General features: G+C 42.1%; 1 protein-coding gene across 1 annotated transcript; it reads left to right on the top strand.

Annotated features, from left to right (window-relative positions):
- Positions 1–831: 831 nt before the first annotated feature.
- Eif5a2 (eukaryotic translation initiation factor 5A2) lies at positions 832–19,040 on the top strand. The gene is made up of 5 exons (XM_021158044.3): positions 832–950; positions 1,553–1,753; positions 2,260–2,364; positions 13,131–13,262; positions 13,835–19,040. Exons 2-5 carry the CDS (start codon positions 1,589–1,591, stop codon positions 13,892–13,894), a joined length of 462 nt encoding a protein of 153 aa, XP_021013703.1. The 5' UTR covers positions 832–950; positions 1,553–1,588; the 3' UTR covers positions 13,895–19,040.
- Positions 19,041–19,176: the final 136 nt, after the last annotated feature.

The raw sequence follows: 19,176 nt of genomic DNA, 5'->3' as shown, positions 1-19,176 counted from the left end.
TTTATAGGACAGCAATACCAAATCACTGAACAACATGAACTGGGTTGTGGGGTGGTAAGTTAATTACCTTTCCAAGGTGAGAGATGAAGCTATGATAAAACTGTGAAAGGAAAGCACACTTCTCGAGAATCTTTGTCTTTAATCATTAGCAACAAAAACAAAACCTCAAACTCTAGGGCACACCGATGCCAAGAAGACCAAAGGTCACCGTAGAGTCTCCGGGTACATGGGATTTTCCGCCCCTGGGAACACTGCTGACTCTCCAGTCTTCACCAGCACCTTGCCATTGAGTGTCTGGAGTCCTCTGAGGATCTACAATGCAGAATCATGAAATAGCATACCACACCTAGCACTCTTCGAGCTCCAAGCACGGATTCCAGCCCCAAGGAGGGCTGCAAGCTGTACCAGAAGCTTGAATCAAAGTTCCACTCCACCAACACTCGGGACTCTTGCAAAATCAGCAGGACTTGAGAGTTTGAAGACCATTAAGTGACAGCATCCACGCACCTGCGTGCTAGGGCCCAGAGCAAGCTACCTGGTCCTAATAGTCGTCCCCAAGGTCAACTGGGCCCCGAACTGAAGATGAGGATGCATCCCGCCTGGGAACACAGTGAAGCTTCAAACAGTAGACTGCAGGCAGCTCTGCACGCCGGAAGTGCACTAATCCGCAGCACGTGGGGTTGCCAGGGCGAGCTTCACGTGACGGGGCGGGACCTCGGGAAGCTTCGAACCAATGGGCGGCCTGGAGGCGGGGCCTGTGGCGCGCCGGGGCCTATCCCGGAAGTGTGGTCGCGGCGGGGCGGGCCCGGGCGGGGCGGGCCGGGGCGGGGAGCCGGGTGTGGGAAGCGTGGCGGCCCCGCCCCGTCTCCTGGACCAGCCGCGGCCGCCAGCGCCGCCGCAGCCGCAGGGACCGGCGGACGCAGCAAAGGCGTGCGGTGCGGGGCCGGAAGGTGAAGACCTGGGGCCGGGCCGGCGGGGCGTGGGGGATGCAGCCGGTGATGCTGGGGTCCGGGCGAGGGGAGGAGCCGAGATGCTTGGGAACTAGAGGGCGGCAAGCGCGGGACCGCCGGAGCTAGGGCCCTTTACCGCTGGGCCGAACCGGGATGCCAGGGCGGCGCCGCTGCGGGTCCTAGGCGCACTGAGGGCCAGGTGCAACCGGCCGGGTGCTCCTGTCCCAGTCTTCCCAGAACCTGCGGCCTGGCTGATGCCTTGGCAGCGGGGATGGGACGGAGGGAGGCGCCGGGCCCCGCATCCCGGCGCAGGAAGGTCGTGGGCACTTATTTGCGGTGGGGTGGTGGGGACTGGACCTGCCGGCTGGGCGCTGCTGTCGCCTTCACTCTCCGGCGAGCTCTTCTGCCGCTCCCTTCCCCACCTCCCACCAAGGGCTGGAAAAGTTTTCAGAGGCCTGAATGGCAAAGTATACTCCTCTCAGAGTGGGTGTTCTTTAAATGCAAACATAACGGGCTAGTGATGCTCGGCTACCTGTCTTCAAAATGAGACATAACCCCGCCTGCATGCCGGTTATTAAAAAGCAAACAAACTTTTCGCATAGTTCCCTCAGAAAAACCGCACATCTCCCCGGTCCACCATGGCAGACGAAATTGATTTCACTACTGGAGATGCAGGGGCTTCCAGCACTTATCCTATGCAGTGCTCAGCCCTGCGCAAAAACGGCTTCGTCGTGCTCAAAGGGCGACCATGCAAAATCGTGGAGATGTCAACTTCCAAGACTGGGAAGCATGGTCATGCCAAGGTAGGCCCTTCCAAGTCATTTTTTGGCTTCACCGTTAAGATCATTCGTGTTCCATTCTACATCGTGAGGTTTCTATATTTTCTTTTCTTCCCCTCAGTCTCTTGAGTGGTCAGAGATTACTCTTAGTAAAGCTGTCGTTTTAATCGGGCCCTTAGAATGTTTCATTAACTGGGAACTAAAACTTCTTTAAATCCTTGTTTAAACAACCCTTGAAGCAAGCCTGTTCTTCTGATTCTAAGAGACTTGCTTCTCACTTTCTGTGGACTCTTGTTCATTGAATTGCTGAGGTGTGTGGCGTGTTGAGTTTTGATGCCATGAAACTGTTCGGGTTTTGGGTACTTACTGAGTCTCAGTTCTGTGTCACTGCAACTTTTTTTAAAGAAAGTAAGATGACCTTGGAAGAGGTGAAAGGCTCCATTGCACTCAGAGCTGGGATTGTGCTCCTGTGTAGGGAGTGACATAGCTGACAGATTAAACATGTTTCCTGTGGTTCTCTCCTCTGTCAGGTACACCTTGTTGGAATTGACATTTTCACAGGCAAAAAATATGAAGACATTTGTCCCTCTACTCACAACATGGATGTTCCAAATATTAAGAGAAACGATTATCAAGTAAGTACTGATTTCTTTAACAGCATTTCAGAAGTGTATAAACACCCTCTTTAGTAGTAGTTTGACAAGACTTGAGTGTAGTTTTATAGAGTATGTTCCTTACCAGTTACTAGACTCCACTTTTCTTACAGATTAGAGAAATAGTGCTTTGTTTAGTTCTGTTGTTGTTAATATTCCCTGCTTTTTTCTGTTGTGAAGTAGGGGATCATATGTCTCAGGCTGGCCTTGAACTCACTATTCAAGGATGATCTTCAGTCTCGGACACTCCGGCCTCTGCCTATGAATGCTGAGATTGTAGGTTGCATCGTCATGCCTGGCTATCCTGTGTTGGAGGTGAAACCCAGGTTTGAATCTGGTTCTGGTACTTTCTAGCTAGATGGTCTTTTACAAAGTGTGTGTCTTCTCTAAACCTCTGCCTTTCCAAACAAACCAGGGTGACATGTGGGTTGGATGAGAGAGTGTGCGCCCATAAATAGCTGTGCATAACAGCAAGTACTATTGTTTTGCTTCACATTTCCTATATCAGAATCCTATTTTCATTCTTCTTAGTTCATTGGCTGTAGATGTTGTTCATAGTAGGTACTCAGTCAACACTAGTTAAACAAATACACCTGAATTCAGTGTAGTGGAGTGTGAGGTTAACAGCAGATTAAGGCTAAGTATAAAATATACATTGGCCCAAATGGGTTTCTTTTCTTATCCTGCTTTGTGAGCTCTTTGAATTCTCAGTACGCATTATAATCAGTAGTTTTTATTCCATGCTTCTACCTGTTGGATGCTTCAGCAGTTTACACCAGCAGTTCAGATAATAATATTACCAAATTAAGGAACCATTGATTGAAGCTTAAAATTTAACATCAGGTGACTAACTTGGTTTGGATTTTATTTGGGTATTTACTAAGGTCCCAGCCTACTCCTCAACTCCTGTGTGAAAGCACAGTCTGGTAACAACGCCAAGTCCCATGTTAGCCTCGGGCAAAAGGAGAGGTAGTCATTGTCTTCCTGTCTCCATCTCCGAGTTTTGTTTCGTCATGTGAGTTTTGCGTTCTCAATTTTAAACTTTTCTTGAAGCGTTCTGTGGTTGAGGTGCTTGGCTGCTTCCTCCAGCATGTGCACAAGACGGTGCCTTGCTTAGTCCCTAGTCCTGGCCCTAGAAGGCCACATGGCAGAGCAGATAGCCAAGGATGGTGTCAGTCAGGCCGCTGGATCTGGGTCTCTGCATTGGGACTTCTATGGTATGGCCTCGGTTGGCAAGTTATTTGATCACTTTTACTTCATAAAACTGGGAATTCTGTGAAATCAAACCTCTCGCAGGTTTGTTCTGAGGCTCAGTGGGCACCTTGGACATTGGAAAGACTCTGTTGCCCTGTTATAAAACTGCCATCAGATATTTATTTCTGGTCACTCATTTAGAAACTTAAGTTCTGTGAGCTTTCTAGTTTATTTATTATGCCCTGGCGGTCTTTAGTCATCTATCCATGTGCCTTTGTTAGATCCTTGCTTCTGTTATTATCTGGCTATGTGCAGTTCCTTTACATCTGCTGAATTCAGTATTTTGAATGCCAGTTTGGCAGCCAGCCAAAGTGGATTGTGAGCATCTATTCATTTTAATAATTTAAAAAATAAGAATAATTGGGAGAAAAATGTTAATATTTACAGATTTAATTTGTGTCTTCTTAAAATAAGTTCAGGATACAAGAAAGTGTGTCTCCTGACTCCAATTCCAAGATTGGCTGAGATTTGAATTGTTAATTTTCATTAGTTTTCTCAAAAGAATGCATACTTGTCTGGGGCTCTGTGGTGGTGTAAAATAGAAAATGGTTCTGGATCCTTTGAGGGAGTTCCCAGTTTGTTAAATGTAGAAATGGCATGCTTGGCTTCCTCTTTGGCATTTTTTTTTTTAATGTCTGAACTGCTGTACACTCTACTCTAAATTAAATAAATTAAATATTTCTGGATTTATTGCACTTTTATCTGCCATTTGAAGACCATTTCTTATAGGGAAAGCTATAGATCTTCAGATGATCAGTGGATTGGCAGAACTATGCCTTTTAAATCCAAATTATACAGTTATTTCATGTATATTTGTGTGCCTGCATGCACACATACACATGTGCACACACATACACATGTGGAAGCCAGACACAGACTGTGCCTTTGTGTATGTGTGTGTGCGCGCGCGCGCGCGTGTGTGTGTGTGTGTGTGTGTGTGTGTGTGTGTGTACCCATGGGCACACACACATGTAAAGGTCAGACACTTAGTGTCTGTGTGTTCCTGCATGTACACACACATGTGGAGATCAGAGGCCAATCCCAGGAGTCGGCTCTCACTCAGGGATGGGGGTTGTCAGGACATCACCTTGTAGGCAAGCACCTTTACCCCCTGAGCCATCTTACAGACTCCATGTTGCAAATTAAAATAGTAGTAATAAAGAAAATATTGATGCTATGATTTCCCTGTACTTTAAAACCTTTTTATCATTTTAATGTGTTTATGAAAATCTCATGTTCTTCCTGGGACCATTCTTTCTCTGGGTTTTAGTGGAAAACCAGTAAAGCAGAAGAGCCCAGTATCTTAGGGAGGAGCAGCAATGTGCTACAGGATCATTAAGGACAACAGTGAGAAGGCCATGTTAGGTTCCTAAGTCTGTGTGTTCTACTTACAGGAAAAAGAGTAGCATGCACTATACTGTACCCTGTAACACAGAACCCTAGGCCCACAAACCATTCCCCAGCAGGTACCGTGAGTCTTCAAGGTCAATCCAGTAGGCAGGCTTTTTGTAGAGGTGGAGTTCATGAACCCTCGACTTCTCAGGGCAGCATCTCATGGTCTCATTACTTTGCCTGTAGGCAAGTGTTTTATTCAGAAAATGTGAGGTGCTGTAGCAGAGATGAGGCATACTCTAAACCCTGGTGGAGTTTTAGCAGAAGCACCACAGGCAGGAAGAGCAAAGCCATGTGCAGACTGGGTCTACTGCAAGAAGTGTAGCTCCCTGCCTCTGCAGTGCCATCGGGGACTAGCTGTTCCCACTGGGGAAAGCTGCCAGATCAGGGACCCCGCGCCATTCCTTTCTGTGAGGCCCTTAGTGCTCTGTCAGCCTTAGTGCGAGAAAGCTGTGTCATTAAGCCTGTTGAGCTGTTGAGACAGCAGTAGTAAAAAGCTGAATGTCATTTGCTACCTTTTTATCTAATTGAGAGCCTCAGATAGCTGGCACCCATCACTGAACATCTGCTAACATTTGGAGAGGTATATGCACATACCACTACCCTAGACCTCACTGACAATTTCTGTAGCTTGGTTTTCCAGCATCCTTGACTTTGCAACCCAGCTCTTGACTCTTTGTCCAAATTCAGTGGGAATCCACACAGTACAAGTTTCCACACCCCCACCCCCACGATTTTTTCATAGTTCTCTCTGAATTATTATCTCATATTATCTCATATTATTATCTCATATTATACGTGGCTACTAGAAACCATTCTGATCTCCATCGAGCCATTGGTATAAGTTCCAGAGGAGAAGTACTCAGTGTGGGAGAAAGTGATTTCTGAGTTTGAGCCATTCTCAAGCTATTGGAGCTTTGGGACCCGCTCACGTCACCTCTTGTATGTTCCTTCCACATGCTGATGATGTGCATCGTGTGCACCCAGCATAGTGGACCCAGCTGGGTCAGAGAATACCCCAGCTGATGGGATCTTATTTATTTAGGTGATGTAATAATGCTCAAGAATTCTCTGAATCAGGGGCCAGTAACTTCTGGGAGGCAGCTGAAGAGTGCCAGGGGACGAGGGCAGATGTTGACAGAAAGAACTCTTAAGATGCAGAGTGATGGCTGCTGGCTTTGGAATAGAATGTGAAGCCAAATTCAGAAGGTAGGACTAAGGAAGCACTCATAGTGATAATCTTCCCCTGTGGTCTGTAGTATATTAATAATACAAACACAGGCCAAAGGAAAAAACACCCTTCCCATAATCCCTGTCTCTATGTTCTTACTTTGGGCACATCACTGGCAGGACCTGTATCTACTCGTGCCCCTGCACCCTTCCTGTTATGCCTTCTTTCTCAGCCCACTGTGCCTTCCAGCGGTTAGTAGTTTCTGTCCTTTCGCTTTCTACAATCCTGCATCCTTTTTTCCCCCTCTTACTGTTTCATTTTGTTATTTCTGTGCGTGCGCGCACGTGTGTGGGCATGTACGCACACTCGTGCCATGGTAGGAGTCAGTTCTCCCTCCACCATGCAGGTTCCAGGAATCAAACGAGTCGCCAGGCTTCTGTAGCAAGCACTCTTACCTGCCGAAATTCTCTCCAGCTAAATTGTACTCCTTTTGTGAGAATGTTCTAAGTTTCAAAATTCCCTATACACCTCAACCGGGCTTTATACTTATCAATATATGACAAGTTTTGCCTTATCTGTACCCCACTCCTTTGAAAAGCATTTTATTTATTCTTTGTTAATGTCATACACTAATGCAGTGGAGTTAGATGATAGCCACTCCTCTCCTCCGATTCTTTCTGGGCCCACCCCTCCCACAGCTCCTCCCAACTTCACATCTCTCTCGATAGATAGATACATAGATGCATAGATACATAGGTACATAGATAGATAGATAGATAGATAGATAGATAGATAGATAGATAGATAATAGAAGACAGGTAGATGGTAGATAGATGATAGATAGGTAAATAGGTAGGTAGGTATACAATATTATATATACCATTAGGTTAGTGCTGCCATATGCACATGGCAAAGGGCACCATCCACAGTGTCTGGGAAACCAACCAAGGTCCACCCTGCTGAAGGAAACTGACTTTCTGTTCCCTAGTAGCCGTCAGCTGGCTTCTCAGTTAGAGGTGGGGCCTCGTTTGTTCTTTCCCTCTTTGTGCTGGAGTGTTGATGGCTTGATTGTGTTCAGGTCTTATGCAGGCAGCCAGAGCTGCTGTGAGTCCATAGGTTCAAGGTTTTTATGCCCAGATGATACTATTCCACACAGCAGTCATCCTAGAGAACTGCCTCTTACAGTCTTTTCTTCCTCTCCTGTAATGTTGCCTGGACCTTACCCCAACTCTTTTTGTTATGTTTGTTTGGTTTTGAGGCAGGATCCTATTAGGCACTAAGGTTAGTCTTGAACTCACAAACCTTTTGCTAGCTCCCAGGTGCCAGGATTAAAGGCATGTGCTTCCATGCTGGTATTTCTTCATATGTTCTCTTCCTCTGGATTATTTTGAAGCAAATCTCAGATACTTAGCATTTTACCTATAGTTTATTATATATCTCTAAAGGTTAAGGACTGTGAACAAAGCCAGACACACTATTGGGACTAAAGCAGTTGTGAGTTTCTGGAGAGGGTCCCATTGTTGTTACAGTTTGGTCCTTGCTTCATGTTGCTTTTATGAGTGTAATAGTTTCTCGTTCTGATTTATAGTGTAGTAAACTACTGCAAGGCCTGAATAAGGTCTTCACAATGAAGTTGATGTATAGGACTCTTGAATTTGCAATTTCTCTTACATGCACTATATTTTCTTCTCCCTCGGGACCCCTGTATTATCTCCCTGCAGCGTCTCAGTGAAGAGACTGGATCATTTGTTCTGTAGACTTGCAGGTGTCTAGATGTTGCTAACTGCGTGTCCTCACCATCTCATGGTCCTCCTCTGGATCTCTAAGACCATGAGTTCAGAGTCAGATTAGCTCGTTTCCTTCTTTGTGGTTGTTGCTTCAGTAAGGCTAAAGGTTACTCTATAGTTCAAGTTCTCTACACCAGCCGAGCAGTCCCAGCACTTGAGAGGCAGAGGCAGGTGGATTTGAGTTCGGGGAAAGATTGGTCTACAGAGTGAATTCCAGGACAGCCAGGGCTACATAGAGAAACCCTCTCTCGAAAAGCCAAAAAAAAAAAAAAAAAAAAGGTAAATTACTTTTTTGGGGTTTTGTTTTTGTTTGTTTTGTTTTTGAGTATCCCTGGCTGACCTGGAACTTGCTGTGTAGGCCAGGAGGGCCTCAAACTCAGATCCACCTCCCTCTGCCTCCCGAGTGCTGGCATTAAGGGGTCAAGGGCATGCCCTCCCCCCACTAGAATCTTACATTTTCTGTTAGGTTATTACACACATATCATCATTGTCTCACTCTGCTAACTTAAAGGAAAGAGTGATCGTTATTGGCACTCCTCCATTTCTTTGAGAGGCAGACTACTGCTATGGAAACGCCATCGGGTTGTTCTGTTTTTACATCAAGGACCTGGGCATCTCCTGAGTACATCCTCATGCATGTGTGTACACATACATACAAGGAAGTCAGGATAAATACTTCCCTCTGCCTTTCATTTGAGAGATTTTAATATTTTAAAAAACATTTATTTGTGTGTGTATGTGTGCACACACATAATGTGTGCAGAGAGGGCCACAACATATACCGTGATGTAACTGTTGAGGTCAGGAAAACTTAAGTGAGTTCTTGCTCGTTCTACTGGATAAACCCTAGACATTGATCTCAAAATTGTCAGCCTTGGCAGCCAGTTCCTTTACCCACTGAAGCATTTCACCCTCTCCCGTTATCACTTTTGAGATGACCTGTTCCCAGTACCCACTGAAGTTGACTAACAAATTGATATTTTACTCTGAACTCAGGCAACACAACACACCTGAGTTTCAGTACATTATCTTTGTCACCTGTATTGATTTTTGGGTTATTTTGTTACTGGCCAATAGGAGCTTAGTCATGCTAATCCCTGAGTCCTTTGGAATGTACTTAATTCATGGTCTTGATAGTTCTTCATATTCCAGTAAGCAGCTCGTTCCAGGTTCCCACTCTGGATGTAAAATCACCTGTTTTCCCAAGTAGCCCTCCATTATTTTAGTAAGACCTTTCAGTAAAGAAAAGATGCTACATTCTTGTGCCATGCTAGTCAGGAGTCTGGAAAGGCTGTGAGGAAAGGTGGAATTTTGTACAAAACATACTTGAGAGTTAATGGTAACACCACTGGCTTTTACCTTCTTTTTTTTAAGAGCAAGAGTTATAGAGAGTTTTAGAGATGGGAGAGATAGGGAGACACAAGGAGAAGGAAGATGGAGAAAGAGAAATACGAACCAGCTTCTCACGGCTTTAAATGGCCACAGAAAAAGTGACTAGACTCTGGACACCTTCCAGAGTTATATGCATGAGATATGACAGCGGGAGACCCCCAAGGAACTAGATCCAAGAGACTCAAACAGAAAAGGCATGCTGAGCTGACCTACTTGAACTCCTGATCTCATGGACTTTTAGCCAGATCCAGTCAGGACACAGACATTAGAGACTCCCCTACCCCACCTTCAAGACGTCTCGACGCCATATTCAGCAGGAAGAGGTTATGGAGAGTCGCTGTCCCAGTTCCCTGGGCTTGGGGGCTGGAGTGGTTATTCTAATCTTGTCTTTCTGGGGGATAGTAATGATCAGACTTTAACAGGATATAGCTATAATTGATTCTGTAGCCATAATCTCATTTGGTAAAAATATTTATAATGGTTACTAAGTTGAAGTTATGATTTCTTATATTGGTACATAATTTATTTTGATGCAGAATCAAGGTTTTCATTGGTGTAAATTTCTTCTATTGATACAAAAATTTTTAAAATACAGAGTTTAGACCCAGTCCTTCTATAACTGCCATTACAAACTGATTTGAAATGATTAAATGTATGAAATAAGGGCCAGATAGCAAGTTCTTGGCTCTGAGTTAATTGCTAGGTTATTTACAAGATACTTTGTTTAGAAATAGCCGAGAGTAGTTGATGGACATCAGTCCCGATATCTTTACATAGATAGACAGTTTTCAAAAATGTCAGGAATCCACAGAATGTGACATTTAATGTTATTTATTCATTTGTTGTTGAGACATGTCTGCTCCTGACAGCATCCCGTTTTGGATTCAAAGAAGGAAGTGAACATCAATAGGGTTGCTCCGGTTGTGGGGAGAGAGCTCCTAGGCAAGAATTGCCTCTGTTCATCTACAGACCTCTACTGTTCCTGAGAGGGCACAAGTTGCAGGATAGGACAGCTGAGTTCTGCCAAGACAGAATAATCTAGTCTTTAACATGTCCTGTTTCAAAGGTCTGTCAGATGATCCTGGGCCAGAAGGCTGAAGACTGATGCTCCAACCTCCTGACAGACAGGGACTGTGTAGGTAGGCAGCTGCCTCTACAACTTATCTCAGTTCTGGAAGCTGTGTTAGGCTTCCTGTATTTTCAGATAATATTGTTCGTTCCTGGAATTCTGGCTGTATTGAAGACTAGTTATAGTCTCATAGACAACCTAGGCTATTAGCATTGAATAAATATATTTGAGAGGATAGTTTTCAGATAGTATACAAGATAAACTGAGGTATAACCAATATGGAGTAATAAGCCTCTTTAAAGTTAGGTAGATAACTGAGTGTTCTATTTAATTGACAAAATGATGGACTGGATGTTAGATATATCTTATACTTTGTAAATTACAAATGCTAATAGTGGTATTCAATTTCTTTTTGAGAGGAAAGAGCCTTTTAACTGAACAAAAGGGGAAAAATGTGGATTGCTTTCTATATGCAGGTGAGGGCAGGCACAAGATAAGGCTAGAGCCTGTGATTGGGCAGTGGATAAAAAAGGCTGGCTGACAATTTTAGAGACAGACGAGTTAGGGAGATACAAGAGGAAGGAAGGAAGATGGAGGAAGAGAAAGGCGAACCAGATCCTCATGGCTTTAAACAGGTAGCTATGAATATCTTATAAGGGACGGATAATTACAGTACAATTTGTCCAATCTAGGTGAGCAGCTTAGATCAGTATCTGTTGGCTCAGAGGTCATTATATAGGCATTTTGTGGGTTGAGAATTTACTGATATAAACCTGACTGATAAATTGGAAAAAAAAGGTTATATTTAGACTATACAGATACCACCCCAGTTGGTCAGAGTTAGTGTCACCATTAGTGGGATAGATACATTTCCCTTCTGATGTGGTTGGTACTCTGAGGACACCTTATTTAGATAGTATTTCTTCCAAAACACACATTACATGAATTATAAGGCAACAAAGCAGATCTAGACTGAGAGACATTTTATAAACCAAGTGAGTGTCAGTGCCTTGAAAGACAGGGTGATCAAACTGCTCCACGTAAAATAAAACAGCCCACATGACAGCACTAAGCCACAGGTGTCATCCAGGAGCAGATCAGAGCAACCTGCACATTTGGAAATGGATAATAGATTAGTTTGAAAAGTTACATAAGAGTGTGGTAGCCATACTGTGGAATTTATATCTGAAAAATGATGATCAGAGAGGTGGTGCCGATGGTGGAGCACTTTGACACTCCTCCTGCGTGGCTTGCTGCCTTCTATCGCTCTGGTTGGAGACATCAGGGCCCACATCTCATTCCTTTTATGTGCACTAGGAGCAGATAGTGTGGTTGAATGGGTTTTGCAAAGTCTCTTGGAATTGTAGGCATTCCTCGTTCCTGAAATAAAAGAGTTGTGGGAAGGGGCTGGAGACACCTCAGCAGTTAAGAGCTGGGACAGCTATTCTGCACGACCCAAGCTTGATTCCCAACACACTGCCTGTCACTTTGTCTCCAGAAGATCTAGGTACTTCAACTACTGCGACCCGCACACAGATGCACACATAAATAGGAAAACTAATGTTTTAAGCATTATATCAAAAAGTATGATTTCTGCAGGTTAGATCATGACTGGATTTGTTTCATCAATACCATAAGATAAGGTCATGTTAAAAGTCTGTCACTACTACCCTTCCTTGAGGGTCTATAGATGGTCACTGGGCACTAGTGGAGAGAGAGACGTTTTCTTCTGTCATATAGCCACTGAGAAGGTGCCCAGGCTCCTGTAAAAAACTTCTCACCCAGCTCCCATAAGCAACTCTAATGAAACTTACCAGGTCCCCAAGAAATAAAGAAGACATAAAAATAGAAGAGGCACTAATGGAAATCAGCTGCAGAGGAGGGGTCAAGAGATGGTAATGTGGGGAAATAACAAAATATACACTGTAGATAAGTATGTGTATAATATATATGTACATATACATATGTGTATATATATGTGTGTGTGTATATATGTGTGTGTGTATATATATATATATATATATAAGTGTTTTTTTAAAATCTGTCATCAGTGGCCTGAAGACGACCACTGCACTTTGCTTGTAACCAAATTATAAAATGCATCATTTTAATAGTGAAAACCTAATTTATGCCCACTAACAGGAAAATTTGCTCACAGTATATTCATACACATGTGTGGTGGTAAGAGGAAGATAGGTCTATATTTTCTGATTTGGAAAGTTTCTACAGCATTTAAAAACTTACTGAAATACATGATTTTTTATTAAGAATAGCTCTGTGTGTATCGTGTATGTAATATAAATACCTTGGCAATGCAGAGAGTGAGGAGGCTGGCACTGGGAGTGAGTTACACATCTCTGCTAGGTGTATTCCATATGCCTGCATTTTCCTGTTTGTTTGGGGTTTTGTTTGTTTTGTTTTTTGTTTGTTTGTTTGAAACAAAGTCTCACTATTTAGTTCTGGCTTTCTGGTTTAGAGATTGCAGTGTAGACCAGGCTAGCCTCTGGCTCCCTAATGCTAGTACTAAAGGCTTAATCTATGTTAGCATTTTTAGATGCCACAAATCTGTTAATGGATTGCTGTGTTCTTATGCAAACTAATGTGTGTTGCATTTGAGCTGTGTAACCATCACAACAAGGTGGATATGATGTAATCAGTTCGCACCTATACTTTCTTCTAACAGCTCATATGCATTCAGGATGGTTACCTTTCCCTGCTGACAGAAACTGGCGAAGTCCGTGAGGATCTCAAGCTGCCAGAAGGTGAACTGGGCAAAGAAATAGAGGGGAAATACAATGCAGGTGAAGATGTGCAGGTAAGGCTGATAGTAGGCTCTCTCTGTGTGTGTGTGTGTGTGTGTGTGTGTGTGTGTGTGTGTGAACTATTGCATAAACCTTGGCCCTGAACCCATTAGCATGAAAGACTGTGCGCAGACTTCAGCTTCCCAGTGCCCGCTACTTTGAGGGGTCTTTCTTTCTGTGCCTTTTTGTCTGTGTGCTTCTTCACCTTCAATCAAAGGAATTTTTGTCTTTTCACATGCACAAACATATTAATATATAAATTTCAAAAACTATGAGCTGTAACTTCAAACCACTGCTGAAATGTTGAAAGGATCTCTGTACTCTTAAAGACCTGGGACCAGAGAAAGCATCAAGTTTGGGAGGTGCTGTCAGTTGCTTGGTTTCTTTTCTTTCTGGATTGTCAGGGAACTCCATATTGTTTTGGAGATCCACCTATGAGTTTAAGAAATAGAAAGGCAGATGGGGAGGAGAATTTCTGTGGATTGCACCTTTCCCAGTTCACCATAAAAGGCCCACAAGTATACAGTGTTTTGTGAACACATCTTTCCTGTGTATGACTAACTCTGCCTGCCCTTTCCCCTTCTAGGTGTCTGTCATGTGTGCCATGAGTGAAGAATATGCTGTAGCCATAAAGCCCTGCAAATAGACAAGCCCTGCAAATGGACCATCAGCATAAGCAGGTCCATTGGTCTGGATCTAGTTGCCCCAAAGCTATGGCCTTCATAAGAAACCTCATGTTTGTTGTTATGTTTTTATTGTTTTAAAAAAGTGCTGGCTTAGGTTTGCAGGCAGTTAGTAAGTTTAAACAAATATACCAAAATGTATAATTTTATAAGTATCTGTCCTATAACACTACTGTGGTTTTCATCATGTGACCATAAGAAACAAATACAACAGCTTCAGTAAATGTCACTTTTCTGAGCAAATCACTCCTGATCTTAAGTGGTTAACAAACCAGGGTTTTAAATCAGCAATGTAGCATGTAGGCGAATGGAAGTATCATGTATTTCAGTTGAATTGCTTTGTGCTGATTTCAGACTTTATATCTAGCATTCATAGACTATAAGATGGTCTGTGTGGCAGACACACACCTTGAAATGAAACTCTAGTTATCAAACAGTGTCATTCTCTTGGTGGTCAGATGTCCCATATTATCTTCATCATGTTTATCTGTGCTGTGTTGATGATGTCAGCAATGATACATAGTAGTTTCAGTTGACAGAGGAAAGGGAACTGCTGCGTAAGTCTGAGCTAGTCCACCAAGCAGTGGAGATTCACAGGGGCAGAGGCAAAGTGCTGGTTATCGCTGTAGAGTTGACTCAAGACCTTTCAACCAGCACACAAAGTGACGGAGCTCTGGTTGTATTTTTGCTTTTGGCTATGTCCCCAGCCTCTGCCTCTGCACAGGAGTGACCTTTGCAGAGAAGCTCACTACTTCCAGCCATAATGCCTAAGTGATCATGATGTTGCCCTCCCGGCAATTGTTTTTAAGTAGTTTGTTTTTGACATTAGACTAAAAATGGGAATTTTAAAGTTGCTTTGAAATTCTTGACTTTAAATTGATTTGTTAAGTATATGTACACTTTCCTAAAGTGTAATAGGTGTAAACCATGGAAGAAAGGTTACCTTATTTGAAAATTATTTTAAGTGTGTATATACTTTTATTCTTTTGTGACTTAGTTCTTTTACCGATGTAAAATACAACTAGGAAAGGATTCTGTGGCCTGGATTATTTTACTGCATTGTAGATAATGCCCCTCCATTTTTGTTTAGACTTCTGGATCGTGTGTAAATTGTGTCTAAAATTGTAGACATAGTTGTGGGCCTGAGAGGAACAGGTAAAATCACAATCATGGCCTTGAAGTGCAGCTTTGAACAGAATCCCTCTCAGTCCCACCTTGATTCTCTGATGCTGGCTCTCGGGTTCCTTTCCTCATGTCTGGACCCTTTGTCCCCATCTAGAAAAAAATGTGTGACAATGTAACTCACCTAATCAGCAACTTGAAGTAGCTTTACAAATGGAAGATCCCAAGATTTTAGTTCCTTAAGTTGTATGCAGTTTTAAATCTTGTCTTGTTATCAAAAGGTATCATTCTCTTTTTGATAACAAGATAAACCAATCCAGAGCTGAAGCAAGATACCCTAAGAGACGTGCCAGGAAGAGATGTCTAAAGCACAAGAATATTGACGTTGTAGCCAGTTGACTTTAGTGTGACCCTTTAGCTTCTGCCCATGCAAAGCACAATTAGGAATTGGGCTCAATTTTTCCCAGGTATCTGCTCTATGCTGCTTTCAATTCCTGCTGCTGGGTGTTCCTTGGTAGGACTGATTGACATGTTAGCCCCAGGAATTCCAGGAAGTGATTTCTTTCTGCTGTCTTCTGGTCATTGTCTTGCCAATAAGTAGCCACACTGGTGTTTTGATTTCATATTTCTTTAGGAGTTGCATGCTCTTATCCTTCCTAACTTATCAAATTTCACATGCATCTCTATTTTTCATTGTAGTATATGCATATAAATTAGAGCAGTGTACCTCTAGCTCCGTACCTTGAATGGCAAAAACTACTTAGGCCTAAGTATTTCATTTTAAATAATATATAAGTGTACATACTCCAACATGTAACTATAGATTTTAAAGATACAGGACTGTTTATTTTCACATAAGTCAGTAGATGTTTCTCTTAAAGCAAAATGTTTCATTTAGTAAAGCTTTATCAATTATATTAAAGGGAAGCAGGGATCATGTATTTTTTAACAGAAAACAGAAATTACTTCTTTTGACATCAGAAAAATGCTACCAGCTGATTCCTAATATTTGTTGTACTTGTAGCAGATCTCCGGCCTCACAGGCACCATGTCGAGAATGGAATTCGTTCTGACGTCACCGCCATCTGCGTCTGTACGCATTTCTTTCTTTCTTTCTTTGCCATGTAGGCAGTATTAACAGGTTGAACGTTTTTGTTCTAGAATAACAGCTTAATTTCTATTGTGAAGATTTTGCCACACTGATACAATTGTGTGTCCTCTGACGTAGATCAGACCCTTTTGGCTTTGACTTGGCCTTTGCATCCTTGATGCCCTCTGAGGGGCTGCCAGTCACTTGAAGTGGACCAAGCGCTTGACTCTGTTCCCCTCCATAGTACAGATTTCTATACCAGTGCTTTTATATCAGTGACCAAAATACTTGCAGCCAGATGTGATATCTTCAAGAGAACACACTGCAATGCAATGTTTAGAGAAGTTGGGGATGCATGCTTTTCATTAGCGCATAGTGTGTGTGTGTGTATAAATACACACAGCTTTGTTCATTTCATTAGCGCACAGTGTGAGTGTGTATACAGATACACATAGCTTTGTTCATTTCTCAAGTCCTTCCAACTACTAAATGTACTGTAGTCTGGTAGTGCCTCAAATGTTAGTTTGATATTCATTGTTTTTAATTTGTAAGTTTTTTAGAATTTGTTTTGTATTTTTAAGGCTACTCAATTAGATTGTTTCTAGTTGAGCTGGAATTCAAATGCACTGTTCTCAGGGCTGCCTGTGCTAGAAACTGAAGTGTCATTATTTTAAAGATAGCTGCCTACAAATTTATTGCAAGTTTTTCCCAAGTCGTAATACTGTAATACATACAAATAAAACTTAGTATAACATATTTAAGCTATGTGGTAAGCATTTTTTTTAAGTGGGAGCATTAGTAGCAGCTGTACTGGAATCTTGCTGTAGTTTTTGCTTCAGGGTAAAATCCCAGGGGTCTTACTGTGGAACCCTGTCCTTGGTGGTGTATCTGAGAGCATGTTTTTGGCACGGATGCAAAAGAGAGTTTTGGAGCTAGACATTGATACATTGGTTCTCAGACACATTCAAGAACAGACAGGAAATTCCTAACTCTTTTGGGTATCTTACAATGCTTACATGCTGAATTCACACTTGCTATGAGGAAATATGGATGTCTGGTATAAGATCAAAGCTATTAAGGTGTATTTCCATAAACAGTATATTATACTGATAGGAACTTGTAAATCTTCTAATATTTAAGTATACTATTGCATAGTTCTCAAGACTTTTTTCTGTTAAGATTTCGAAGAAGGCAACAAAGACCTTTTTTTTTTTAAATCTAAGTGGACAAATCTTAAAATTGAATCTAATAACTTAAATCTATTAAATGTGTTCTCTGAATTGGACAAACAACATTATTATTTGATTGTAGAGAGAACATTGGGACTTAGCTTACGGAGCACAGATGTTCTATGGAAACAGGGTTTAAGTCACTATGTAATTTAATTTTTCCATTAATCCAAACACCAACATAACTACCAAGTGAGGTCATGCACCTGAAAAGAGCTGTAAATATTTAATAAATATGTTTCTTCATGTGGAGGACATATCTTAGGGTCGTGCACACAAGGTCATTCTCTGCTGTAAACGTCCTTACTGCCAAACTTCTCCATTACTACTGTCCACACTTAAAACAGGCCTGGACCTATATTACAGTAACAAGGGAGATTCTTTTATGTATATGACATTCTTAGAAACCATTTCTAGATGTTGGTGGGATTTGGTTCATCTTAGTTTGAAACTGTAGTTTTAAAAACACTGAATAGTAAACTATTCAGCAATGGCTGAAGAGCCTATGAGACGCTGTGGCTGTGCTAGTCCTTAAGCCGATTCCTTATTGTGGCTAATCTACTACAAATAAGCACTCATCATTATTACAAAGACTACTTCACATTACTAGCTCTAAACCATGATAAAACAATGACATTTCCCTATTCTCATGTACTGTTATCCCCCTACCTAGAAGAAAACAGATAAATGGCATTGTCTAATCCATTGGCACTTTGTTAGTATTATTTTCGTCTTAAATATAGGACACGTCTTGAATTTACTTGCAAACGTTTTGTTAAAACTTTAAAATTGTAAGATCTGAATATTATAATTGTGCTTTTTACATTTTAAAAGTAAGTAAACTTTAAATGTTAAATCTCTGGCTATACTAAAATATCCTTATCAATGATAACATTTTGTTACCTTAAAATATACATCTGTTAACTTCGTGTTACATTAAATGAAAATAAACTTAACAGTGCACAGTTCTTATATGTGTATGTTCTTAAAATATTTTTATACCACAAAATTGTGTCCACTCTGTCTAGAGCTTCTAAGAGAAAGTCTTCTGGTTAATTGCTTCATAGACGACGGGACCCTCGCGTTCAGGGTACTGCCTTTATGGTTAGGAATAGTCATTTCTAATGTTGACTTCCAGGTTCGGTTTGAGCTTGTCTTCCTTTCAAATTCTGAATTTCCTTGTTAGCCAGGCATGGTAGTGCACAGGAAGTTAGAGCAGGAGGGTTTTCCTCAGCTGAAGGCCAACCTGAGCTGTGTAACAAAACTCTGACTCAAAAAATAGACTGTAGACTCAACAGAACCGTTGCCATCATGTTCACAGCCATAGTCACTGCACTGAGCCCCCACAGAACTGACCGTATCAACTGTCGCTCATGGAAGAAGTGCGCACAGGACCATCCTCTTTTCTGCTGAACTATATTGACTATTGATAGTTTCTGGAAGAGGGAAAAGTCGTTGTTTCTGTTTCATGCACACTGCTGAGCCCACTAGGCTCCAACTTAAATTGGCCCTGGTTAAACTCTGTAAAGAAACCTGAACATAAGGAAAGGGGTAGGAAAAGTTAGAAGGCAGGGTCCTGGGACATGAGAGTGCTCAGTGTGTGTTATGTACAATGTGTCATGTAGTCAGATCGTTCTCATTACAAATACATGGCTAAAACTAAGAGGGGTGCTTTCGTTTGATCTTGGGGTTTTTGTTCATTTGTTTGGACTTTGATATGTGCTCTTCTTGTATATCACAGATAGACCTCGAACTTCAGATCCTTCTTCCTCCAAGTTCTGAATGCTGGGGTTATACTAGTCCC

This window comes from Mus caroli, unplaced genomic scaffold (assembly GCF_978045245.1).
Source record: "Mus caroli unplaced genomic scaffold, Mus_caroli_1 scaffold_3, whole genome shotgun sequence".
NCBI classification, from domain to species: Eukaryota; Metazoa; Chordata; class Mammalia; order Rodentia; family Muridae; genus Mus; species Mus caroli.
The sequence above is the reverse complement of the archived record's forward strand: the minus strand, read 5'-3'. Positions and strand labels throughout refer to the sequence as shown.